Raw genomic sequence first — 27,761 nt, forward strand, 5'->3', positions numbered from 1 at the left:
TGTGAGTAGAGGGGCCACAGTGGGAGGGTTGTGCTGGACTCTACACAGCAGTGGGCAGGTGTGTGGTGTGAGCTGCGCAGATGGCAGCCTCTTGGTTCTCTTCCTCAGCCATTCTAGTTGGGCACCATTTGCCTACATTTCTTAACATGGAGAGATTTTTTCATGAAGGCATTTCCATGAAAATTTAAAGTAGATGTCAAGTCCCCTTTTCCATGAAGCTTCCTAAGTGGCCCCAAGCAAGAGTGAAGTGTGTGTGTGAGGATGGCTCAGGAAGGGCAGGTGGTGAGTGAGTTAGACCTTCAGAGGAATTTCTGTCGCATTAGGAGATCCATTACAAGGCCTGGGAGGGAAGGATGCCTCCTGTGTTTTCACTGTGCACCTTCCCTGTTGAAGCAGATGGTCTCTGTCAGGAGGCTGGGGAGCTGCAGGTCCTTGTTGCATGCAGGCTGTGTGTGCTGGGCCCATGGGCTTCCCTTGCTGACTGTCAGCACCCACCCTGTGAATGTGCTGCTCTGCGCTGGTCACTGGGCAGCCGACTGCATTTCCTCTGTCACTCCCTGCGCTGGGCCTCTCTGCTACATGACTTACAGGACATTAAAGCTAGAGTGGTCAGTAGGTGGGAGGCAGGAAGCCCCCATGTGTGGATGTGCTGGGCCAAATGTGAAGGCTTGAGGGGTCCAGGTGGGTCCTCCGTCTGTAACCTTCTCTGGAGGGCATCGTGCCTCAGCAGACATCTGGCCATTCTCAAGGCATTTATGATGGACGTGATGCTGGGGGAGAAGCTGCATTGAGTGGGTGGGGGCAGGGCTGTTGCTCAATAACAACAACCCACCAAGACACCAGTAGTGCCAGAGCAGAGAGACCACACCTGCACCTGCCTGGCACCTATAGCCCTGTGTTAGCCCCAATTAGGAAGCTTCACAGAAAAGGGGACCTTTTCAAAGGATGACCTCTGGTACAGTTTAAAAATCACAAATAGCCTCCTCATGAGGCGGCTGGTGGCCAGAGGGAACGACCACCTCCAAGATCACCAGCTGCCAGGTAGCAAAGTTCAGTCTGGAACATTGTCACAAATCAGGAGCATAGTTTTATAGGGATTAAATAACTTGTCCCTGGGTCATAAAATTATCTAAATAACTTCTAGTCATTAAAGCAAATTACTTATTCTCTATAAACATTCTTAGGAAAATAACTTTATAATTTTGGACCTTTCTCAAGAAGTGAAAAATAGTTCATCAAAGAATACGTGTATGTGTAACATCTCTGCAATTATGTCTGTGGCCTGGCACAACACGTGGAGAGGAAACTGTCTAGGTAACACAGATAAAGACTGCTCACCTTTGGGGTGCTAACCTCTTCTTGTGTTGTGAGTATCCTATAAAATGAGAGAACGCTAAAAATCAGAATTTCAGGGTTTTCTTCCAAGTAAAGGATAGAACACCTACAGAACATTTACCAGGGTTTTGTTTTTTTTTTTTTCTTTACTTTTTACCTCTCTTGTGGCTGTCTTCAGGGTAGCCTGTCTACATATTGAGAAAAGATGTGATTTGGGGAGAGTGAAATGAAGGTAGAGCTGGTGTGGTGCTCAGCAGCAGAGTAATGAAAGTCTGAGAGAGGGAGGGACGGGCTTTGCATGGGCCTTTTCCCTGCGTAGGCTCCTAGGTCACTATGAAAAGCATCTGAGATCTAAATGTGCATGGTGGCCTGGGACTTGCTGTGTGGCTCTGCACTCTTCAGAGCACTGGCTAATGCTGTCAGCCTGATGGTCACCAGACACTCGCCCTTGTGACAGAGCCTTATACATGCTTGCCTCTTATTCTGCGGTTGGCACAGAGGTGTCTTCTCTGAGAGAGGGAAGTGTCTTCAGGAGACTTAAACGTTCTTCCACTGGTGTCCAGCTCACAAGAATGGAAGCAAGGCCGTCTCTGGAATGTGATGTGACTGTTTCTTTACCTCAGTCCTGCCCAGGCTTCCCCGATCTCACTGGCAGTCCCCAGTGGCACCTGCTCCACTTCTTCTACCCCATACCCTCCTCCGTCTTTCTCACTTCCCTTTACATTTTTTGTCTGTGACTTGATTACAAGGTTCTCTCTTCCTTGAACTTTCTGACTGGGTCTTCCAGTACCCCCTCCCTCTGGCTGGCCCTGTTCCCCCAGTGCAGAAAATCTCAGCAGCATCTCTCCTCACATTAGGTTCTGGCTGTGCCTTGCTAACCCCTTCCAGCCCCCCCGCCCCAGGCATTTCAGCCTTGCTGAAATTTTCCTCATTTTTTAGGTTCAGCTCAAATGCTACCTCCTTCTTGAACCCTCCCCTGAATATTCCTAGGTAAAAATGTCCCCCAGCTTTCATTCCTTCCTCTCAACCTTTATCAACTCGTGTAAAACGTGCCTCATACTGCAGCTACAGATGTAGAGCTCTGGGTCTGAGAGTTCAGAGTTCATGGCTCCTCTCTGCCCAGGGTACCCTTCAGCCTCAGTTTCCCTGTTGTCAGGGTAGGCACAGGGAAACCAGGCACCCATGAGAATGATGTGGAAGAATGCTGCACAGTGCTAGGCCAGCTCTAGGTCATCTGCAAGGCTGCTGTCTGGATGGGAAGGTAATGTCCTTCCCACAGAGGACTCATCTTTCTGTTCCACAGCACCCAGGGGTGCTGACCACAAAGTGGGCAGGGAACTCAGCTAGTCTGAGGCCAGAAGCTTGGAAGATGGAAGTGACCAAGAGAGTTGCTGGAACTGTAGACCCTCTCAAGAAAGTGACCCTATAAAGTGATGTGGGTATTCACTCACCTCGGCTGCATTAGGGCCACATGATTACGTCATTCCTATTGCTTTCATGGTACATGTACTTGGGAGCCAGCCCAAGGCACCTGCCCAATTGTCATTTAATATTTACCCCGGAGATGTTGTTTTAGTATTGTGTGCACAGGTGGGACATGCGTGTTGCACACTGCACGTGTGAATGTGTTGCAAGTGTGTATATATGTGCCTGAGTTTGCATTTGTGTTGGGTGTGTTGCACAGAGTATAGCTGTACAAAAATATTTTATATGCATATTGAATAAGCTTTTGTCTATTTTTAATTTTTTTAAGTTTGTTTTTTACATCTTTTTTGTTGTTGTTGTTCAAAACTAAGGCACAAACACACCCATCAGTCTAGGCCTCTATGACTCAGGATAATCAATTATCACTGTCTTCCACATCCACATTTTGTCTCACCAGAAGGTCTTCAGGCAATAACACACATGGAGCTCTCACCACACAAACGCACTTGTGCACCACATTCGCACTCACATATATGTGCACAAATGCACACATGGAACACTGCCCCAACCTTGCGTAGGCCTAGGCTGGCACCTTAGTATTTAACAAAAAAAAAAAAAAAATTTGTCTAGGGCGGCGCCTGTGGCTCAGTGAGTAGGGCGCCAGCCCCATATACCGAGGGTGGCGGGTTCAAACCCAGCCCCGGCCAAACTGCAACAACAAAAAAATAGCCGGGCGTTGTGGCAGGCGCCTGTAGTCCCAGCTGCTCGGGAGGCTGAGGCAAGAGAATCACATATGCCCAAGAGCTGGAGGTTGCTGTGAGCGTGTGACGCCACGGCACTCTACCAAGGGCAGTAAAGTGAGACTCTGTCTCTACAAAAAAAAAAAAAAAAAAAAAATTTGTCTAGCTATACACACATTAAGCATTATTATGAGAGTCAAAAAGTTAAAAAAAATTAGAAAGTTTATGAAGTAAAAATATTAAAGTTAGTTTATTATTGAAGAAAGAAAACATTTTTAATAAATTTAGTCTAGCCTCAGTGTGCAGCGTGAATAAAGTCTTTAGGTGGTGCAACATGTCCTGGGCCTCCACCTTCATTCCCCAGTCAATCTCTGATGTACCCAGACCAACTTCCAGTTGCTGTAAGCTCCATTCATGGTAAGGGCCATATATGGGTGTGCCATTTTTTATCTCTAGTACTGTATTTTTATTGCACATTTTCTTTTTCTTTCTTTCTTTCTTTTTTTGAGACAGAACCTCAAGCTGTCGCCCTGGGTAGAGTGCTGTGGCATCACAGCTCACAGCAACCTCCAACTCCTGGGCTTAAGCAATTCTCTTGCCTCAGCCTTCCACGTAGCTGGATTGCAGGCACCAACCACAATGCCCAGCTATTTTTTGGTTGTAGTTGTTTGGCAGGCCCGGGCTGGATTCGAGCCCACCACCTCAGGTGTGTGTGGTTGGCGCCTTAGCCGCTTGAGCAGCGAGCCTACTGCACCTTTTCTGTGTTTAGATGCACAAACCTTACCTTTGTGTGCCGTTTGCCTACGGTATTCAGTACAGTCACATGCTGTACAGGTTTGTGGCCTAAGAACAACAGGATGTATCTACCATACAGCCCAGGTGTGTGGTAGACTATGCCGTCTAGGTCTGTGTAAGGACACTGTGATTCACACAGTAACAGAATGGCCTAACAAGGTACTGCTTAGCAACAGTTAAGTGGCACATGACTGCACTTGTCACGTCCAACTCCGAAGCCCTCAGGTGACTTTCCCCTGGCTAGCATGCATGGGCACTCTACCCCTAATTGCCCCCATCCATGGAGACTAGAGCTGAGCCTCAGGGGGCTGGTCTGTCTGTGATGAATCCAACAGGTGCCATGCTAGGTTAAGCTCAGGACCTATCTTGTGGCCTCAGTTCTGTCAGTTTCTAGGCTGTGATCTATATACATGGCCCTCTTGAGTTTTACCCTTTCATGGTGAATGGTACCTTTTAGTAGAATTGTTATAGGGTTCTTAATGATACACCTTAAGTGCTTAGAACAATACCTGGCAAATTGTAAGGCCCAATACATGTTATCTTACATAGTTACATGTTTATACAGAGGTGCAAATTATGTGTATACTTATATTTGCGTTTTCATCTTCGTTAATGATACATATTTTCTTTTTATTTTTTTTTAATATTTTGACTATTTTAGTTTGTCTTATAATCACATCTATGTTCAATTATATTTTCCTTCTTTATTTCTGTTCTGGTGAACAGAACATGGCCATGAGTGAACATGGCCTTCTAACTCATTATTTAGCCCAACTTAATACATAATCACAGGGTCAGAAATGTGTTACGGCTTTCGTGATCCCTTAAGTAGTACTGATGGAGGATACCTGAGACTTAGATGACTTTATTAATGGAAAAAAAGTGAAAAAGAAGATAAAATAAAATAAAGAATAAAATAAAATAAAAGAAGAATTTACATTTTGTACATTTCTCTTGTTATTTGGATGTGAATTTCCAGTTTCCCCTTTGCCCTATAAGGCAAGCTAGAGTCCTCGGTTTGGCTTCTACCTGTTCTGGTGCTGGATGAAAATACATTCTTCCCATTTCTCTGGTTTCTACCTCTTCAAAACACTCTCTGGCTGGGTGTGTGTAGTGGCCACCAAGGAGCGGATGAGGAGGTGACTGAGGCCTCCTTTGGAGAACACTTATGGGGGCTCTGGAGGACGGCCTGGCTCCTGGGCCCCCCATGAAGAATGCTGTCAGGAGATGGAAGGGGCAGCTTCTTTCCTTGCTGTGATACCGTCTTTCTTTGCTTTTTGAAATTCCCAGCCAGTATCCCTGAGATTTTACAAGGATCCACATTTTACAGGTGTTTCTGTTTTTTGTTTTGTCTTTACTTCTCTTTCTCTGGCTTCCTCCCTCTCTGCCCTGTGTGAAGGAGCCTTTCAGCATCCCAGCTTTTTTCCCCTCATAAAGGAGGGAACTGAGAGCCTTGGTGCAGGCCCCGCCCTGCCTGTACTTTGTCCCGCCCCCTCCTCTCTTTTGTCCCGCCCTCTCTCCCTGCCTCTCTTCTCCTCCTCCTCTCTGCTCCGCCCCTCCTCTCTTTGGCCCCACCCTCCTCTCTTTGGCCCCGCCCCTCTGCTGGGTTCCATCCAGTTTGAACAGATAAGACGGGCTACACAGACTCCTGCTGGACACAAAGTACCGGCGCATCTCTGCCCACCCTGCAAGGGGATCGCCTTTCAGTTCTGCCAGAGACCTAGCAGGCGCTCCTGCTGGACTGACAGTGGGTGCGGAGGGAATGGATGAAATACGGCTTCTGCTCGGTACTGTTCTAGGGCTATGTACGGCCCCCCTGCTCCTTCCCTTCCTACCCGCCACCCTTCCCCAGCCCCAGCCCCAGCCCTCCCTTCTGCCTGTTCTGCCTCCCTCCCTTGTTCCTCCCTTCCTTCCTTCCTCCAGTCACCCCACACCCCTCCCCGTCCCTTCCTCCCTCCTTCCCTTCCTCTTCCTCTCTCCCTTCTTCTTCCTCTCTCCCGCCCCCTCCCCTCCTCTCCCCCGCTCCCCCGCCCCCTCCCCTCCTCTCCCCCGCTCCCCCGCCTCCTCCCCTCCTCTCCCCCCTCTCCCCTACCCCCTCCCCTCCTCACCCCTTCTCTCCCCCCTCTCCCCCGCCCCCTTCCCCTCTCCCCTCCTCTCCCCCCTGTCCCCACCCCCTCCCCCTCTCCCCTCCTCTCCCCCCTCTCCCCGCCCCCTCTCTCCTCTCCCCCTTCCCTCCCTCTCCTCTCCCCTCCCTCTCCCCCCTCCCCTCCCTCTCCCGCCTCCCCTCCCTCTCCTCTCCCCTCCCTCTCCCCCCTCCCCTCCCTCTCCCCGCCCCCTCTCCCCTCTCTCCTCTCCCCCCTCCCCTCCCTCTCCTCTCCCCCCACCTCTCCCCTCCCCACCTCCCCTCTCCTCTCCCCTCCCCTCCCCTCTCCCCCTCCTTCTTCCCCCCTCCCCTCTCCCCCTCCCCCTTCCCCCTCCTCTCCCCCCCCTTGACCATCTTTTCATGTTCTCATTAGCCATTTGTATAACTTCTTTGGAGAAATGTCTATTCAAGTCATTTGACCATTTTTCAATTGGTTTTTTAAAAAAACATTGAGTTGAGACCAAGTGTGGCTCATTCCTGAAACCCCAGCACTTTGGGAGGCCAAGAGTTCAAGACCAGTCTGGGCAACATAGCAAGACCCTCTCTCTGGACCAGAAGTAGGAGAAATTAGCTGGGCGAACCACCACAGGCTTGAGCCCAGGAGTTTGAAGTTGCAGTGAGCTGTGATGGGACCTCTATACTCCAGCCTGGGGGACAAAGCAAGACACAGTATTAAAAAAAAATTAAAGAATTAGACTTGTAAGGGTTGCTTGCATGTTGTAGATGTTAACCCCTTATCAGATCTGTGTTTTGCAGATATTTCATCCCATTATTTTGTGGTTGTCATTTCACTGTGTTGATTCTGTGGATTGTGTCCTTCGTGCCCAAGTTTTTAATTTTGATATAGTTCCTATTCCCTTTTTCTTTTGTTGCCTATACTTTGTGCTATATTCAAGAAATAATTGTCAGATCCAGTGTCATAAAGTTTTTTCCCTGTGTTTCCTTCTGAGAGTTTCATAGTTTCAGCTCTTACATTTAGGTCTTTAATCTATTTTGCATCAGGTGGTTTCGAATGATTTTTTTTTTTTTTTGGAAGCATGGGCAGTATTCTTTAAAAATATCAGTGCCATAAAGACAAAAATGTCTTTGGAAACATTCTTGATTAATGTAAGCTGAGGAAATAACAACTAAATGCAAGAGTTGATGCTAGGCTGGATCCTGTGCTTGAGAAGGGTACTGTAAAGGACATTATCAGATTAGTGGACAGAATTGGAATAGAGATTGTATGTTAAATATTGGATCCAGTGTTAAAGTTACTGAAACTGATAACTGTCCCGTGATAATGTAAGAGAATATGTCTGGTTTTTTTTTTTTTTTTTGCTGTTTTGGCCGGGGCTGGGTTTGAAACCGCCACCTCCAGCATATGGGGCTGGTGCCCTACTCCTTCGAGCCACAGGCGCCACCCAGAATATCTGTGTTTTTAGGAAACACACGCTGAAATACTTAGCAGTAAAGGATCATAAGATACTAAGCTAACTCTCAAGTGGTTCAGGAAAAATTACCATGTGTGTCTGTGTGTCTGTGAGATGGAGAGAGAAAGAGAAAGTGCAAACAGTAAAGCAAATGGAATAAAATGTTGACAAGAGGTGGATCTGAGTAAGGGGTATGACAAGTATTCTTTGTACTATTTTCATTCTTGCAAGTTTTCCGTATTCTTGAACATATTTTTCAAATAGAAATTTTTTAACATGCTAAGATAAACATACCAAATATAAGATTATTTTTCGACTCATCGTATTCCCACTCAAAACGGGAAAGTTGGCCCTCATTAGTTAAGACCTCATGGACTATTTCAACAACTGAGGATTGATGTAGAAGGAGAGAGGGGTATCTGGGGAGCCTCAGGACAGGAATGGGTCCAGAGCCATGAAGAGTCTAGAAGCAGAAACCCAAATGCCCATCAGGGTTGGGTTACCCTAGCCCTGCTGATCTTAGACCTGCTTAGTCAGTCCACCCTGAGCTGCTTACCCTGTGACATGACTCTCTGTGACACCCATGGTCCCTCATCTCAGAAGCCATGGAGGGAGCACCCCCACTTCTTTGGAGAGGGCTGCACAAAGGATGTCTCCCGAGGAGGGCAGTATGGAAGAGCTAGGAGAGACTCAAATACAATCTCCACCAAGTGGTCATAGTCAACACCAAGGTGATGAGCAGGAAGACCTCTGATGTGATGTTATGGAGGAGGCACTTACCTTCCAGCTTTTTCTCCCAGAAGCCTATAATCGTCTAATTGTGAGAAGATGATCAGGAACTTCCTGAGGGAAGAGCCAGCAAGACCTGTGTTTAGTCGTGTCTGTGAGTTTTTCATATTGAGGGACTCAGCCTTGGAGCTGTGTGTTGCAGACGTATCCCCAGTTCTTTTGGGAGCTACATGTCTTTTGCTGTTATATAAAGGGGTGGAATGTTTCTACTGTTTTTACTATATGGATTTTTCATTTTTCATGCAGAGGAAGGAACTCTTATGTGGCATATGCTGATAGGCTCTTTAGCTTTTTCATTCAGGACCAACCCTGAGTGATTTCAGTACTTTGGACCTGCTTTCTTGGGAAGCACACCTTTCTCATCCTAACCAGAGAAGAAATTCTTTTTTTTTCTTTTTTTGTGGGAGGAGACAGAGTCTCACTTTGTCGCCCTCAGTAGAGTGCTGTGGCATCACAGCTCACAGCAACCTCAAACTCTTGGGCTTAAGTGATTCTCTTGCCTCAGCCCCCCAAGTAGCTGGGACTGCAGGTGCCCACCACAATGCCCGTCTATTTTTTAGTTGTAGCTGTCGTTGTTGTTCGGCAGGCCTGGGCTGGATTTGAACCTGCCAGCTCCAGTGTATGTGGCTGGCGCCCTAGCCGCTGAGCTACAGGTGCCAAGCCCAGATACGAAATTCTTTTTTTTTTTTTTTATTGTTGGGGATTCATTGAGGGTACAATAAGCCAGGTTACACTGATTGCAATTGTTAGGTAAAGTCCCTCTTGCAATCATGTCTTGCCCCCATAAAGTGTGACACACACCAAGGCCCCACCCACCTCCCTCCTTCCCTCTTTCTGTTTCCCCCCCATAACCATAATTGTCATTAATTGTCCTCATATCAAAATTGAGTACATAGGATTCATGCTTCTCCATTCTTGTGATGCTTTACTAAGAATAATGTCTTCCACGTCCATCCAGGTTAATACGAAGGATGTAAAGTCTCCATTTTTTTAATGGCTGAATAGTATTCCATGGTATACATATAACAGCTTGTTAATCCATTCCTGGGTTGGTGGGCATTTAGGCTGTTTCCACATTTTGGCGATTGTAAATTGAGCTGCAATAAACAGTCTAGTACAAGTGTCTTATGATAAAAGGATTTTTTTCCTTCTGGGTAGATGCCCAGTAATGGGATTGCAGGATCAAATGGGAGGTCTAGCTTGAGTGCTTTGAGGTTTCTCCATACTTCCTTCCAGAAAGGTTGTACTAGTTTGCAGTCCCACCAGCAGTGTAAAAGTGTTCCCTTCTCTCCACATCCACGCCAGCATCTGCGGTTTTGAGATTTTGTGATGTGGGCCATTCTCACTGGCGTTAGATGATATCTCAGGGTTGTTTTGATTTGCATTTCTCTAATATATAGAGATGATGAACATTTTTTCATGTGTTTGTTAGCCATTCGTCTGTCGTCTTTAGAGAAAAGTTCTATTCATGTCTCTTGCCCATTGATATATGGGATTGTTGGCTTTTTTCATGTGGATTAATTTGAGTTCTCTATAGATCCTAGTTATCAAGCTTTTGTCTGATTGAAAATATGCAAATATCCTTTCCCATTGTGTAGGTTGTCTCTTTGCTTTGGTTATTGTGTCCTTAGCTGTACAGAAGCTTTTCAGTTTAATGAAGTCCCATTTGTTTATTTTTGTTGTTGTTGCAATTGCCATGGCAGTCTTCTTCATGAAGTCTTTCCCCAGGCCAATATCTTCCAGTGTTTTTCCTATGCTTTCTTGGAGGATTTTTATTGTTTCATGCCTTAAGTTTAAGTCCTTTATCCATCTTGAATCAATTTTTGTGAGTGGGGAAAGGGGTGGGTCCAGTTTCAGTCTTTTACATGTAGACATCCACTTCTCCCAACACCATTTATTGAATAGGGAGTCTTTCCCCCAAGGTATGTTCTTGTTTGGTTTATCGAAGATTAGGTGGTTGTAAGATGTTAGTTTCATTTCTTGGTGTTCAATTCGATTCCAAGTGTCTGTGTCTCTGTTTTTGTGCCAGTACCATGCTGTCTTGAGCACTATGGCTTTGTAGTACAGACTAAAATCTGGTATGCTGATGCCCCCCACTTTATTTTTGTTACTAAGAACTGCCTTAGCTATACGGGGTTTTTTCCGGTTCCATACAAAACGCAGAATCATTTTTTCCAAATCTTGAAAGTACGATGTTGGTATTTTGATAGGAATAGCATTGAATAGGTAGATTGCTTTGGGAAGTATAGACATTTTAACAATGTTGATTCTTCCCATCCATGAGCATGGTATGTTCCTCCATTTGTTAATATCCTCTGCTATTTCCTTTCTGAGGATTTCATAGTTTTCTTTATAGAGGTCCTTCACCTCCTTCGTTAGGTATATTCCTAGGTATTTCATTTTCTTTGAGACTATGTGTCCTTAATTAGCTTTTCATCTTGACTGTTATTGGTGTATACAAAGGCTACTGACTTGTGGACATTGATTTTATATCCTGAAACATTACTGTATTTTTTGATGACTTCTAGGAGTCTTGTGGTTGAGTCTTTGGGGTTCTCTAAGTATAAGATCATGTCGTCAGCAAAGAGGGAGAGTTTGACGTCCTCTGCTCCCATTTGGATTCCCTTTATTTCCTTGTCTTGCCTAATTGTATTGGCTAGAACTTCCAGCACTACGTTGAATAGTAAAGGTGACAGAGGACAACCTTGTCTGGTTCCAGTTCTAAGAGGAAAAGCTTTGAGTTTTACTCCATTCAGTAAAATATTGGCTATGGGTTTGTCATAGATAGCTTCAATCAGATTTAGAAATGTGCCACCTATGCCTATACTCTTCAGTGTTCTAATTAGAAAAGGATGCTGGGTTTTATCAAATGCTTTTTCTGCATCTATTGAGAGGATCATGTGATCTTTATTTTTGCCTCTGTTAATATGGTGGATAACGTTTATAGACTTGCGTATGTTAAACCAGCCTTGCATCCCTGGGATGAAGCCTACTTGATCATGATGAATGACTTTTTTGATGATAAGCTGTAATCTATTGGCCAGGATTTTGTTGAGAATTTTTGCGTCTATGTTCATGAGTGAGATTGGTCTGAAATTCTCCTTTTTGTTTGGGTCTTTTCCTGGTTTTGGTATCAGGGTGATGTTTGCTTCATAGAATGTGTTGGGGAAGATTCCTTCTTCCTCAATTTTTTGGAATAATTTCTGCAGTACAGGAATAAGCTCTTCCTTGAAGGTTTGATAGAATTCTGGAGTGAAGCCATCTGGCATTTTTTGGTTGGAAGCTTTTTTATTGTTTCTTTGATCTCAGTGCTTGAAATTGGTCTGTTCAGGAGCTCTATTTCTTCCTGGCTGAGTCTAGGGAGAAGGTGTGATTCCAAATATTGATCCATTTCCTTCACATTGTCAAATTTCTGGGCATAGAGTTTCTGGTAGTATTCAGAGATGATCTCTTGTATCTCTGTGGGATCAGTTGTTATTTCCCCTTTATCATTTCTGATTGAGGTTACTAGAGATTTTACTTTTCTATTCCTCGTTAGTCTGGCCAATGGTTTATCTATTTTATTTATTTTTTCAAAAAACCAACTCCTTGTTTCATTAATTTTCTGAATGATTCTTTTGTTTTCAATTTCATTGATCTCTGATTTGATTTTGGATATTTCTTTTCTTCTACTGAGTTTAGGCTTAGATTGTTCTTCTTTTTCCAATTCCATAAGATCTCTTGTGAGATTGTTGAAGTGCTCTCTTTCTGTTTTTCGAATGTAGGCATCTAAAGCGATGAATTTTCCTCTGAAAACTGCTTTTGCAGTATCCCACAGGTTTTGGTAGCTTGTGTCTTCATTGTTGTTATGCTCAAGGAAGTTAATGATTTCCTGTTTTATTTTTTCCTTCACCCATCTGTTATTCAACAGAAGATTGTTTAATTTCCATGCCTTTGGGTGGGGTCGAGCATTTTTGTTAGAGTTGAGTTCCACCTTTAGTGCCTTATGGTCTGAGAGGTACAAGGTAAAATTTTAATTCTTTTGATTCTGTTGATATTTGTTTTGTGTCCCAGGATATGATCAATTTTGGAGAATGTTCCATGGGGTGATGAGAAGAATGTATATTCTTTATCTTTGGGGTGGAGTGTTCTATATGCGTCTATCAAGCATAGTTGTTCTAGGGTCTCATTTAAATCTCTTATATCTTTGTTTAATTTCTGTTTAGAGGATCTGTCCAGCTCTGTAAGAGGTGTGTTAAAGTCGCCTGTTATGATGGTATTATCAGATATCATATTGCTCAGACTGAGTAAGGTCTGCTTCAAGAATCTGGGAGCATTTAAATTGGGTGCATAAATATTTAGAATTGAAATGTCTTCTTGTTGTAGTTTTCCCTTGACCAATATAAAGTGACCATCTTTGTCTTTTTTGACTTTAGTTGCTTTAAATCCACATGTATCTGAAAATAAGATTGCAACTTCTCTTTTCTTCTGAATTCCATTTGCCTGAAAAATTGTCTTCCAACCCTTGACTCGGAGCTTTAATTTGTCTTTTGAAGCCAGGTGTGTTTCTTGCAGACAGCAAATGGATGGCTTGTGTTTTTTAATCCAGTCAACCAATCTATGTCTCTTCAGTGGGGAGTTCAAGCCATTAACATTTATTGAGATAATTGATAAGTGTGGTAGTATTCTATTCGTCTTATTTTGTGAGAGTCCATTGTTTAGTTTTATCTTTTGCATCAGTGTGGAGGTTTGGTTCTGTCCTTTAATTTCTGAGTTCTTACTTTGCTGCTGATCCATTGTGGTGGTCAGTGTGCAGAACAGGTTGAAGTATTTCCTGTAGAGCTGGTCTTGTTGTGGCGAATTTCCTCAATGTTTGTATATCCGTAAATGATTTGATTTCTCCATCAATTTTGAAGCTTAGCTTAGCAGGGTACAGAATTCTGGGCTGGAAATTGTTCTGTTTAAGTAGATTAAAGGTAGATGACCATTGTCTTCTTGCTTGGAAAGTTTCATTAGAGAAGTCTGCGGTCAATCTGATGGATTTGCCCCTGTAGGTCAACTGGCGCTTACTCCTGGCAGCTTGCAGAATCTTTTCTTTTGTCTTGACTTTGGACAGGTTCATCACAATGTGTCTTGGATAAGCTCGGTTAGAGTTGAGGCGACCTGGGGTCCGATATCCCTCTGAAAGCAGTGTGTCAGAATCTTTGGTGATATTTGGGAAATTTTCTTTTATAATATTCTCTAGTATGGCTTCCATTCCTCTGGGGCATTCTTCTTCCCCTTCTGGGATTCCTATAACTCGTATGTTGGAACGCTTCATAAAGTCCCATGATTCTGACAGTGAACGTTCTGCTTTCTCTCTCTTCTTTTCTGCCTCTTTTACTATCTGAGTTATCTCAAAAACTTTGTCTTCTACCTCTGAAATTCTTTCTTCTGCATGGTCTAACCTGTTGCTGATACTTTCCATTGCATCTTTAAGTTCCCTAATTGACTGTTTCATTTCCTTCAGCTCTGCTATATCCTTTTTATATTCTTCATATCGTTCATCTCTTATTTGATTCTGTTTTTGGATTTCCTTTTGGTTATTTTCCACTTTATTAGCAGTTTCCTTCATTGTTTCCATCATTTCTTTCATTGTTTTCAACATGTGTATTCTAAATTCCCTTTCTGTCATTCCTAACATTTCTGTATAGGTGGAATTCTCTGCGGTAGCTACCTCATGGTCCCTTGGCGGGGTTGTTCTGGACTGGTTCTTCATGTTGCCTGGAGTTTTCTGCTGATTCTTCCTCATGGGTGATTTCTTTTATCTGTTTCCTTGCCCTAATTTTCCTTTCACTTCCTCTTGCTCTTTAAGTTCTCGTGCCTGTGGAAGTTGCGGGCGGATTTAGATGGATTGAACACACGCGACCACTTGCCGGTTTTCCACTGTTTTAGTCCTCCTCTTGGGGTCCAGAAGTCTCTCGCTGACTCCCTGTATCCTCTCAGGGGTGATGATAGGCAGATCCCACCAGCCTGAGATGCCTGGAGTCCTATCTCCCCGGACTCACGGTGCCCAGATGCAAGGAAGCTGTTACTCGGCTGCCATCTTGCTCCGCCTCCTCCCCCAGATAAGAAATTCTTAACGTACCTTCCTTGTCTTCTGCTCTTCAGACAAGGTTCTTCGCTTCGGTTTCATTTCTTTCCTTCTCTGAGACTGAGGGTACAGACGCAGGGAGATGAGGGCTCGGGCTCTCCAGAGGATCTAGCTTGTTGACTTCCTGCCCTCAGAACAGCTAGGCATAGGCCAGGGCAAACCCTGCACAGACAGGAAGAAGGGGCAACACCTGCTGCACACCTGGGACTGACTCAAGAGCCCAGTGGCCTGTCTTTTTTTTTTTTTTTGAGACAGAGCCTCAGTGTGTCACCCTGGGTAGAGTGCTGTGGTATCACAGCTCACAGCAACCTCCAACTCCTGGGCTTGGCTCAAGCCACAAGTAGCTCAAGCCACAGGTGCCTGCCACAACGCCTGGCTATTTTTTGGTTGTAGCCTTCGTTGTTTGGCAGGCCCGGGCTGGATTTGAACTCGCCAGCTCAGGTGTAAGTGGCTGGCACCTTAGCCGCTTGAACCACAGGCACTGAGCCAAAGGGGCCTGTCTTAGTGACTCAGCGACCCTCTCTGAGGTCAGCTCTGTAGAAACACAGGTGTACCTAGCAGGGGTTTCTTTTTTTCCCTTTATTTTGAAAAGTAAATTTATTTCAGGTTAATGTGAAGGCATAAATAACCAGGTCAAAATATTTGATTTAGGTAGAGTCTCTCTGTGGTTATGTCCCACACACAAAACGTGTGCCAAATACCTCCATGCTGTGCCCATTCAGTGAGAGGTCCCCACCTTCCTCCCCTCCCCCCAATTTGAATTGAAATGAGTTTTTCTGCTATGTGGGCATGCGTCAGATCTGGCTTCATATTAGTATTGAGTAACATTGGGTAAAATTGTTTTTCCATTCTTGTGGTACTTTACTAAGAAGAATGTGCTTTGGCTCTATCCAGGATATTACAAAAGATGTGAAGTCACCATCTTTTTTACGGCTGAATAGTAGTCCATGGTGTATGTGTACCACAATTTGTTAATCCATTCCTGAGTTGATAGGTATTTAGGTTATTTCCACATCTTGGTGATTGTAAATTGAGCTGCAATAAACAATGTAGTGCAAATGTCCATATGATAAAAGGATTTTTTTTCTTCTGGGTAGATGTCTAGTAGTGGGATTGTGGGGTCAAAGGGGAGATCTAATTTGAGATCTTCAAGGATTCTTCATACTTCTTTCCAAAGAGGCTATATTAATTTGCAGTCCCACCAACAGTGTAAAAGTCCCCCCTCTCTCCACTTCCATGCCAGTATCTACAGCTTTGGGACTTTGTGATGTGGGCTAATCTTACTGGTGATATCTCAGGGTGGTTTTGATTTGCATTTCTCTGATGAGCATTTTTTCATGTTTGTTAGTCATTTGTCTATCTTCCTTAGAGAAGGTTCTGTTCATGTCTCTTGTCTAGTGATATACGGGATTGTTCGTACTTTTTTGTTTATTAATTTGATTTCTCTGTAGATGCTATCAAGTTATCAAGCCTTTGATTCATAATATGCAAATATCTTTTCTCATTCTGAAAGTTGTCTGTTTGCTTTGTGTTGTCTGCTTAGCTGTACAGGAGCTTCTCAATTAAGTGCCATTTATTTATTTTTGTTGTTGTTGCAATTGCCCCAAAGTCTTCTCCATAAAATCTTTCCCCAGACCAGTATCTGCAAGTGTTTTCCTCATACTTTCTTGAAGGATTTTATTGTTCCATCTTGAATCTTCTATTTTATTTATCTTGAATCAATTTTTATGAGTGGTGAAGGGTGCAGGTCCAGTTTCATTCAATCTTTTACATGTGGTTATGCAGTTTTCCTAGCACCATTTATTGAATAGGGGCTCTTTTCCCCATTCTGTGCTCTTGTTTGGTTTATCAGAGATCAGGTGGCTGTAAGATGTTAGTTGCATCTGGCAGGGGTTCCTAACATTCTAAAATAGAGGCCACTGCAGAGTGAAATAACTAGCGTGTCCAAACTAGCCCTCACTTTTGTCCAAGAGGCCTGGTCATCTTGCCTTTGCAGGATGCAACAGCCAGGGGGTCTGCCCATCTCTTTTGCTGTTTCCTGTCCCCTTCCCCCCAACAGGCTCCCCACTTCACCCCTGCCAGCCTGGCCCGTTTCTCTGCCATTCTCTCCATCTGGCAAATCACCAGTTCCTGGAGCCCATGTACCACCAGTTCTTAGCTCCGAGATCTGGAATCAGATGGCAGCTACTGGCCCAGCAAAGGGGGTACAGGAGTTGCTTGACAGCAGGGCAAGTGCCTACCAGGAGAGCTGTTTGTGTTTGCCCTAAGATCTAAGCTGTGTTCTAATGGCGAGTTTGACTAACCCACCGTGAATTAGCATAATGCTACCTAGGTCCTAAAAGATCTTAGTTTCTTGTGATTCTGTTTTAACATAACCAGTAATTTGTTTTTGAGCATTAATGTCATTAAGTCTGTTGGCATATTCTAGAACAGTTTAAATTATGTGTAACATCCTGGTGGCTTTCATCAGGGTTTTCCTTTGAGACAAATTCCAGAGATGTTGGTGGTTATCATTTGAACTGAAATCACTACACCACGTTCTGCCTCCTCAAACTGATGAGGCCACTCAAATGCCCTCTGTGTGTCTGCATGTCCTTTTTGCTGAAGGTCAAGTGTTGCTGGTCTTTGCTCCTTCCACCCTCAGTTTGCAGCAGCCCGGTGGGGAGGACCTGCTCAAAGGTCCTACTTTCCAAAGTCCTCTGTGTCTACTCCCCACCCCGTGGTTCATGCAGGGTTGTTGTTTGGACAGTGTCCCACCTAGACTGCTGTGGTGGCAGGAGCTAGCACCTCACAGAAACAGCTTGGTTTCTGGAGACCCACGTGCCTGGGACAGCTGTCCTTAGGCCACCAAGGGGTGAGCAGCCAGGATGGTTCCTGTGGACCCCCAGGTCATGCGCTTCCTTTTCACTCCTCTTCCTGGGCCTCCCTCTCCACCCTCCTCTTTCTTCGCCTGCATTGGCCATGTGCTCCCTGCCTGGGAACAGGTTCCTCATGCAGTTCAGACTTCCATGGGGCACCCTGCCTCACCGCACCCCACACCCAGTGCAGCCTTCTCTGTGGCCAGGTCTGAGGTAGCCCCTCCTGTGGCCTGCAGTCTCCAAGTCTTTAGGAACTTCCTCTTTCACTTTATTATGCTTAGATAAAAATTGCCAGTTTATACAAACAGCATCACAGTCCTCTCGCTACCTGGTAGAAAAGTAGAATCAGCAGTGAAGACCAGGGAAGATGAAAATGATGCCCCTGGGAAGGGCTGTTAACCAGCTCTGGTCTGGCTTGGCAGCATCTTCAGCAGTTCTTAGTATTAAGTTTCCATTAAATATTTTTAAATTAAAAAGTGTTTGTCTTCTGAAAAGAAGTTTTGCTCTCTTAGCTGGCCAGTCCTCTGCTCCTTTGCTGAGACACACTCAGTTCCCCAGTGGTTCCAATGGGTGCATGGCTTGGGCCTGGCCCTTTCCAGCCTGTGTCTGCCACAGTGTGGGCAGAGCTATGTGTGTCCAGGGCCATACAGAATCACAGGCCTCTGACAGCTTCCTCCCAGATACACTTCCTCCCATTTACACTTCATTCTTTTCCTTCTCTGTGGCGATTTCACAGGTGTGACCTCATGACTCTTCCCAGGCCTTGCTCTGGGGCACTGTAGTGTGCAGTTTACTCCACTGGGCTCTGCCCTCGCTTCTCCTGTCACTGGGTGAGGCTTAGAGTGGATGTTCCCTAACAGCCTTCCAGGCATGTGACTGACCACATGCTGAGTACAAGAGAGATCTGGCACAGAAAACACATATAGTGATATTTTCTGTTTCTGTTTGCAGAGTACGTTTGGTAGAAAGAGGCTCTCCACATAGTTTGCCCCTGATGGAATCAGGAAAAGTAAGTATTAAAGGAAGAAAAACTCATTTCTGCATAACTGTTAGTCTGAGTATCTAGGCTTTGAAATTTTAAGAAATACATTTTTTGGCACCTGTAGCTCAGTGTAGTGCCAGCCACATACACGGGGGTTGGTGGGTTCAAACCCCGTCTGGGCCTGCTAAACAACAATGACAGCTGTAACAAAAAAATAAATAAATAAAAAGCTGGGCATTATGATGGGCGCCTATAGTCCCAGCTACTTGGGAGGCTGAGGCAAGAAAATCACTTAAGCCCAAAAGTTTGAGGTTGCTGTGAGCTGTGACACCACGAAACTCTACTGAGAGTGACATAGTAAAATTCTGAGACTCTGTCTCAAAAAAATATATTTTTTTAATACAATATTTTTTCCAAAAAGTTTTCTCAAAGGTTTGGTTGTGAGTACGGAAACTCAAAATAAGGGTGTTTTTTAAAGTTAGATCTTTTTTTTTTTTTTTTTAATTTGAGAAGTAGGCATCTCCAGGGGCCCTGGTACCTGTCTGGCTCCCAAGGGTGCCACAGGGCCTGGGGCAGCTGTTTCCACTCTAGCCATCATTTCCACATTCCAGCTAGCAGGAGGAAAAACAGAAAAAGGAGACGGAAACAAAACACACAGATTGGAAGGGAGGTTCCCAAGCTGTCTCACTCACACTTAAATAGCATTGACCAGAATTCACTGGGGAAGTGTGGGAGCCATTGTGTTGATGAATGTCTGTGGGTTGAATGTCTGTGGGTTGAGGAGCAGAGAGTCTGGTACTGTGGAGGTAGAAAAGAATGGTTATCATGAGACAGCAAGGAGTTTGTGCTACAGTGGTTACAATTAATTTTTTTTTTTTTTTTGAGACCGAGTCTCACTATGTCACCCTCGGTAGAGTTCTGTGGTGTCATAGCTTACAGCCATCTCAAACTCTTGGATATAAGCTGTTCTCTTGCCTCCAGCCTCCCAAGTAGCTGGGACTATAGGTGCCCGCCACAATACCCAGCTATTTGTTGTTGTTGTTGTTATTGTTGTTTAGCAGGCCGTTCGAACCCACCAGCCCTGAGCATGTGGCCGGTGCACTAACCATGGAGCTACAAGTGCCAAGCCCAATTAATTTTTTTTTTTTTTTTTTAAAGGACAAGAAACTTATTTAAGCCTAAATGAAGACCTTTTCCCCCTCTAGTCATCAAGTGACATAATTCTGAAAGCATCTTATATTGCTTCTGGGCCTTTTATGGTCTTGTCTGTGTGGCTGCAGGTTCAGAGCCCTGTGAATCAGTTCTCCCAGCAGGGACATGCTGTCCACCACCCTGCCTGGTACAGTCTGGGAGGCCTCAGCTCAGAGTTGTAAAGTCTCACTTCACACCTGAGGCACAGCATGGCCACCCCAAACATTCTGTTTTCACCATAGGGTGTTTGGCTTTGTTCAACCTTAACAGTTAGGTGTGCTAAGACTGCATTCAAGATTTCCAGAATGAACTTGTGATTCCTTATACATGGGGTACCAGTGAAATTTGAAATACCCCTAACCTAAATTCCCATTAAGAAGGAAATGTTGGGCGGCGCCTGTGGCTCAAGGAGTAGGGCGCCGGTCCCATATGCCGGAGGTGGCGGGTTCAAACCCAGCCCTGGCCAAAAAACCACAAAAAAAAAAAAAAGAAGGAAATGTTTAGGCTCTGCACCTGTAGCTCAGCAGCTAGGGCACCAGCCGCTGGCACCAAAGCTGGTGGGTTTGAATCCAGCCCAGGCCTGCCAAACAACAATGACAACTATAACCCAAAAATAAAAAAATTAAACATAGGGCGGCGCCTGTGTCTCAGTCGGTAAGGCGCCAGCCCCATATACCGAGGGTGGCAGGTTCAAACCCAGCCCCGGCTGAACTGCAACCAAAAAAAATAGCTGGGCGTTGTGGCGGGCGCCTGTAGTCCCAGCTACTCGGGAGGCTGAGGCAAGAGAATCGCTTAAGCCCAGGAGTTGGAGGTTGCTGTGAGCTGGGTGATGCCACGGCACTCTACCGAGGGCCATAAAGTGAGACTCTGTCTCTACAAAAAGAAAAAAAAAAAAAAAATTAAACATAAAAAAATAGCCTAGCGTTGTGGCAAGTGCCTGTAGTTCCAGCTACTTGGGAGGCTGAGGCAAGAGAATCGCTTAAGTCCAAGAATTTGAAGTTGCTATGAGCGGTGACGGCATGGCACTATACCCAAGGTGACATAGTGAGACTCTATCTCAAAAAATAAATAAATAAATAATGAAAACTCACAAAAACAAAAGAGAAGGAAATGTTTAATGTTGACATCCATTACAATGGAAGGCATTCAGATGTTTTAATTTGCACATAGATCAGAATAGCATGTGTTAACACAGAATCTCTGCCTTCTGGCCACAGCAAAAGCAGCTTTCTACTAAGCCATTTGCCAAATGCATTTTGTGTTATATCTGAGTCCACACTCACCTGGAAATTTCACGTGACTACCTTAGTTCAGCGGTCACTGTGAGCATCAGCCTCCACTCGGCCCACATGCTGTTACATGAGCCATAGTTTTTAAGTTGATGTAAAACTTTAAATAAATTCATTTAATATAAATAGATTTATTGGAATAACCAACAATTTTCACTTTGCAGGTATTAGGCTATATTAAATGTTATTTCCTTCATGATGTTTTTGTTCAAAACATTTTTTTAATGATTTTTCAGATTTTTTCCAGCTTTATTGCCGTATGATTAACACTAAAAATTCTTAATTTTTGCATCACTATAACACAAGATATTATAGTAACAATTACAATGATAAGGCAATTGTGCTGTCATTTTATAATGGTATGTAATTTTATGATTATAATTTTGATTTAATGCCAAATCCCTTTATAAACAATGTTTAGAAAGGCTTGTTTATGTGTAGTATCTACTTGTCTTTATTTCCACTGACCAGATCTCCTCTCCCCAATAGATACTTCCTGGGGTCCGGATCATAATTGCCAACCCGGAAACAAAAGGACCACTGGGAGACTCACACCTTGGAGAGGTGAGTTACAGGTGCTTCCAAGACCCGGTGTGTCATTCCCTTAAACGTGTTTGCCTTCTGACACCCGTGCAGACTGTTCATACACCATCCAGAGGCAGCACACAATCATGCCTGGCTGGGAAATTATGTGAGATAAGCTTTATTGCTTAAATGATTTCACGAAAGTTCAGAAGTACAAGATGGGATTTCCTTAAGGAAGTACCATAGAACCTCTTCGAAAGATAAAAAAAAAACAGCACATGTGGGCTATATCTCCTTAATCCCTAGGACAGCTTGGCTCTGCTCTCCACGTGCTTGCCTTGGTTACTAAACACCCTTCATCAGCTGGGATGGGGGCAGCCTCAATAAACAGTAGTGAAGAGATTAGAAAAGCAGCAGTTGTGTCTTTATTTTAGGTCAGAAGTCAGACAGTGGAATGTCACACTTTTGCTTCACTATGTTTAAAGTGAAGCCCTGCCCTGGTCATTGCTCACCTCCCTCCCAGTTTGCCCCTCTGCTGGATGTGCTGGAGAAAAACACCTCCATGTTGTCCGGCCTCTGTTTGTACCCTCAGCTGCTGCCCACGGCAGGTCCTGTGCTGCTGGGCTCCCGGTGGTGTCCCCACTCTGCAAGACTGAGGGTCCCACACCCTCTTTTCTTGTCCTTCTCTTAAAGAAGGAGAGGGCGTAAGAGCAGAAGGTGTCCCGAGTCCCGTATCCTGCCCTGGCAGCAGCACGACCATCTCTCCCTCTTGTGCTGTCTCTAAGGCCAACCTGCCGTGCACTGGGTCCAGTCACCTCTCATTTGCCACAGGACTGGTGCAGGAGTGGACCTGTCCTCAAAAACAAGCACAAGCATGTGCAGGGGCACGTTTCTCCATAGTACACGGGTGAGCACGTGTGTGATTAACGAGTGAGTCCTGACCAGTTCTCACGTCCCACTTCCTCTTCTTCTTGGGCTATTTCTTGGCTACCTACTTGAATCTCTTCATCATATGCAGGGGTCAGAATAGAAATGATAAAATTCTGTGTGGCTCTTATTTCAGAGTTTTCATCACATGCACTCCTAGGCAGGAAACTGGAATGCAGAGCCTGCTGCTGAGGGCACCTGAAGAGGGTCCCCCAGGGCTGCCCTCCTGCACAGCCTCCGAGCTGGGCCTGAGAGTAGGGTGGGACCCAGCCAGGGCTGAGGTCAGAGTTCTCCTCCCTCTGAGGGAGGCCAGAACTGGTAACATTTGCAAGTTGACTTTTTTATTGGGACTGAATCTTTTTTTCCCCAGCTTTATTGCGGTATAACTGAGAAATAGTTATGTAAATTAAGGAGTATGGTGTGATGCTTTGAGGTATGTGTCCATCGTGAAGTGATTACTGCAATGTAGTTACTTAACGTATCCGTCACCTCCCCGTTGTGCTCATCGAATTTCAAGTAAATAATACAGTATTATCGGCCACAGGCACCAGGCCATGCGCTAAATTCCCAGAACTTACCTCATCACTGAAGGTTTAGACCCTTTTAATGTCATCACCTGCCTCTCCCTGAAGCCCCAGGCAGTCCCCACTCTCTGCCCTGCTGTGAGGGGCTCAGCTGTTCAGAGCACCTGAGTGCATCAGCAGGGTCATCTTTCTGTACCCGGCTTGTTCCATCCACGATGTCATAAGTGACAGGATTTCCTTCTTTTTTAAGGCTTGATAACATTCTGTTGTCTTTTTCATTTGTTTGTCTCCTAGTTTTTGATGTTATATGCCTTTTCCCTTTAGATTTTCTTCTGTGTTTTATTGCAGTATGTTTCCAGATGTATGTTAACCAGGGAAAAGAGAACCTTAGAGCTTTTTAAAACTTTTCCTGATTGCTTAGAAATAATCACTGTATTTTGAGAAGTAGAAGGAAAGTTGTATAATTTTGTTCATTAGTATGTTTATTTTATTATTTTTTGAGACAGAGTCTCACTGTGTTGCCCTCGGTAGAATGCTGTGGCGTCACAGCTCACAGCAACCTCAAACTCTTGGGCTCAAGCAATTCTCTTGTCTCAGCCTCCCGAGTAGCTGCCACTACAGGTGCCTGCCACAACACCTGGCTTATTTTTTCTATTTTTAGTAGAGACAGGGTCTCATTCTTGGTCTGGCAGGTCTCGAACTCCTGAGCTCCAGTGATCCACCTGCCTCAGCCCCCCAGAGTGCTGGGATTACAGGCGTGAGCCACTGCATCTGGCCTATAATTTTTTTGAATTTTAAAAACACCTTACATCCTGGAGGTGGTCTCGAGTTCACTCACTCTCGTGACCTTTCCCTCCGTTCACAGATCTGGGTTCACAGTGCCCACAATGCCAGCGGCTACTTCACCATTTATGGAGATGAATCCTTGCAGTCGGATCACTTCAACTCAAGATTGAGTTTTGGAGACACTCAGACCGTCTGGGCACGGACAGGCTATTTAGGGTTCCTGCGGAGAACTGAGCTCACAGATGCAAATGGAGGTGAGAGCCCAGGCTGCCCCTCAAGGCTTCCCCCCTCCCCCAGGTCAGGGTTTCTGAGGACAGGGGTGGTCAAAGCTTGAGGATGTATGTGCTGGCTTCAAGCCACTCAAAAACAGCTGAGTGGGAAAGAGAGGACAGCAAAATGCTAGTGTGTCCCCTAAGCCAGTTTGAGCCCCACATGTCCTGTACTTGCCTGAGACACAGAGCAAATTTGAACCAGGGAGGAGCCCAGAAAGCCAGGTGTCAGCATCTCCCCAGCACAGTGCCCTCCCTCCAGTCCAGCAGAGGCAGAAACTGGCCGGTGGCTGCAGGAGCTTTCTTGCTGTTGCCTCCAGGGCTGGGCCTGTCTGTCTGGGAAGGGAAACCATGAGTTAGGAGGCAATCTGAGGAATGCAGGGGCAAGGTGTGAAAGTGTGCTTGCATGTTTTACTTTGGCTGGCTCCAGAACCCTTTCTTACATTCTTCCTTCCACTGAAAATAGAGGCAGAACTTGGCTGATTCACAAGGCTGGTAGCTGAAGTTCTTGGTGAGCTCCTGCCTGACCAAAGTCCCAGGGAGAAGAGTCTGTAGCTGTCAATGAGGCCCTGACCTGACTGTCTAACACACTGATACCTGCCTAGACTGACACATCTTAGGTCCCCATGAAGAGCTGAGTTTAGAGATGCAAATTTGTGGCAGTTTGTTCCCCCCAGGAAGCCACTCCCAACCCCTGGGAGACTTTGAATCCCCAATGTGGGAGGAGAGAAGCTCCCACATGAGCAAGCCAACAAGTAAATTCTCTATCTTTTATGACTTAGTTTTAAAAATATGTTTTATGGGTATTTTTTTGTCAATCACTTCTTTCAAATTTCCTGATGTCCTTACTTCCCTATAAAAATTAAGCTCATATTTCCTCATGTTTAAGGAAAGGTAGGCTTGCCTGCATGTTGTCATTATGATGTTTGCATGAAGGGTAAAAACAAATTTCATGGCTTCATGAGCCAAGGAAATTCTCCTTCATGAATGTTACCAGCAACTGCTTTTCACACTTCCTCAAGGAATTAGCAGGTGCACAGGGAAGAGTCCCTGTGATGGGGAGTGGGTGTAACTCAGGCTGTGCTGCACCCAGTGACCTGGCAGTGAGGCCCCAGGGGCCCTGCCCATGTGTGCAGATGGCTGGGCTGAGCCAGCCCCTTGGTGACTGCTAAGAAGTGTGTGGTCGCGTGTTGGACAGTGTGCGGAGCCGAGCTGTCCGAGGTTGTCTCCTGAACGAGCAGCATGGTGGGAACATGCTGGCTGTGTACCCAAGCCTCTGGGCACCCACTTCCTAACAGTTGGGAGCCCACTGTCCCCAGACCAGTTTCCCCCACTCCAGATAGGGTTTATTTATTAATGAGAACACAACTTGAGCAGTGTGGCAGGGAAGTGCTCACACAGTCTGTCCTTGAACAGAGCGCCATGATGCCCTCTATGTGGTGGGGGCCCTGGATGAGGCCATGGAGCTGCGGGGCATGCGGTACCATCCCATCGACATCGAGACCTCAGTGATCAGAGCCCACAAGAGCGTCACGGAGTGGTGAGTCAGGGTGTGCAGGCCAGGATCCTGGGGGGCTCTGACGAGACAGATGAGGGTGCGATGGCCCCTACTCTCTGGGGTGCGGTGATGAGGGGCCCTCTTCCTGCAGGGTTAGGGTAGCCTACATCACTTTAGAACAATATATTTTTATTACTCTGAAAACACTTGATAAAGTTTTCCAGGAAGCCAAGTTATTTTTTAATTTATAAAAAGCATGACACAGGACGGAAATCAGGTTCACACATGGATAGGCTCAGAAAATGCTTTCAGGACTGAGGAGTTGGGAACTATTGAAAAGTGATGTGATACATGGGATAACTTTAGGTCAGAGGAGAAGCAGTGTTTCGGCCAAGCTTCCCCAGACCCAGGTGGAAGGAAGAACTGCTTGATTTAAGTGAAAGCATCTGTGATGAGCCACGTGGGACAGGTGTCTGGCGGATGGGGCCCAGACTGAGGACTGGGTTTCATCCTCCTCAGAGGCAGGGACTTTGTCCTTCTGAGGCCCATTCAATCTGCTATGAAGTGCCGAGTGTGTGAGCCAGCTCACTGGCACTCCCTGCCAGGGTGCTGGGAGTTAAGTTAGTCAGCTTCGTGAACTTAGCCTTGTTCAGGGCCTTTATGTTACCTTTTTTTTTTTTTCCTTTACTCACTTTGAGCCCTGGGTAGAGTGCTGTGGCATCATAGCTCAGAGCAACTTCAAACTCCTAGGTTCAAGTGATCCTTTTGCCTCAGCCTCTCGAGTAGCTGGAACTACAGGCACCTGCCACAACGCTTGCCTGTTTTTATGTTTTTAATTGTTTGTAGAGATGGGTCTCAAACTCCTGGTCTCAAGTGATCCTCCCAAAATGCTGGGATAACTGGTGTGAGCCAGTGCATCTGGCCTATGTTGCTTTTAATAATGTAAGCAAGGTAATCAGCCTGGAAGCTGGGCATAGGGCCTCACTCAGTTTCCATCTGTATAGCCGTAGACATCAGTTAAAGCCTTCCGTTTTGTATTTTTAAGAAAATAATCTTAATTGGCTTTTATCACCTCTCTGGAGCATCTTCTGTCTGGCTTCCAGCTTATAGGTGTGTGTTGAGGGGCCTCTCCCCATCCCTGGGCACTTCGGGTCCACGCGTCAGTCTTCATTCTGTGCGCCTCTGGGGCTGTGGCCACACGGCTACTGATCTGAGTCTGTCCCTCACCTGGCCAGGGACTCTCACTCACCCTGCTCAGCACCTTCTTCATGGCGGAAGAGTGGCTTTCATGCAGACAGACCCTGATTCACTAGGGCCTGCTGGTTGCAGCAGCTCTGTGTTCTCTTGTGCCCTTCCACTAGCCCCCATACTGGGCGCACTGAGGCACCAACACCAGAGTGGGGAAATTTGACTGTTTCCATGCTGCCACATCCGGGCCAACCAGATCTCTGCATGTCTCACCAGGCGATTCTCAAGGGCAGAGTGGCGGGCACAGCCTGGGGAAGCTGTGGCACAGAGCGGGGGGGCAGGAAACCAAGTGCCACCTGGGTCTGCCGCCCACAAGGCCAAGCTGGACACGCCACAGGACACGCCACAGATTTCAGTAAAATCATGCAAAGTGCCTTGGTGTTATATGATCTGTGACATCCCAGACTCACAGCATGGGCTCCCATGGGCCAAACCAAGTGGCATTTTAGGATCATGGGGAGCTGTACCTGGGCATTCATACCACGTCGCCTTGCAAACAGTTCTTGCAGGCATGTCCCTTGCTGGCACAAAGCAAAACCCAGGAAAGAACTGTTGAACTCATTCTCCAGTTTTCCCTTTTTTTTTGTTTTTTGGCCGGGGCTGGGTTTGAACCCACCACCTCCGGTATATGGGACCAGTGCCCTACTCCTTGAGCCACAGGAGCTGCCCCGTCCGGTTTTCCCTTTTAATTCAACATATTTATTGACCATTTATTGACCAACAAAATATGCATTTTTTTCTGAGTCACTCTCAGACTTAGAGAAAATAGTAGTGAATTTCTCAAAATACACCCACCTCACACTGCAGTGGCACTGTGTTAGGGGCAAGCAAAGTCTGTGGCCCTGGAGCCTGAGTGCGTGATCCAGCAGCCCCTGGGCACAGGTCTGGCAGCATCAGGACCCGAAACCCCAGT

At 45.6% G+C, this 27,761-nt stretch overlaps 1 protein-coding gene across 7 annotated transcripts in view; it reads left to right on the forward strand.

Moving 5' to 3' along the window:
- DIP2C (disco interacting protein 2 homolog C) overlaps positions 1 to 27,761 on the forward strand; it is a 265,905-nt gene that overhangs the window by 234,295 nt on the left and 3,849 nt on the right. For 6 of the 7 annotated variants that reach the window (XM_053572384.1, XM_053572385.1, XM_053572386.1 and 3 more), the window contains 4 exons: positions 18,561 to 18,618; positions 21,561 to 21,635; positions 23,913 to 24,087; positions 25,519 to 25,642. In XM_053572384.1, coding sequence (XP_053428359.1) covers positions 18,561 to 18,618; positions 21,561 to 21,635; positions 23,913 to 24,087; positions 25,519 to 25,642 — 432 coding nt within the window. The remainder of the gene's footprint in view (positions 1 to 18,560; positions 18,619 to 21,560; positions 21,636 to 23,912; positions 24,088 to 25,518; positions 25,643 to 27,761) is intronic. The other variant, XM_053572388.1, reaches the window with a different exon arrangement.

This window comes from Nycticebus coucang, chromosome 20 (assembly GCF_027406575.1).
Source record: "Nycticebus coucang isolate mNycCou1 chromosome 20, mNycCou1.pri, whole genome shotgun sequence".
Lineage (NCBI taxonomy): Eukaryota > Metazoa > Chordata > Mammalia > Primates > Lorisidae > Nycticebus > Nycticebus coucang.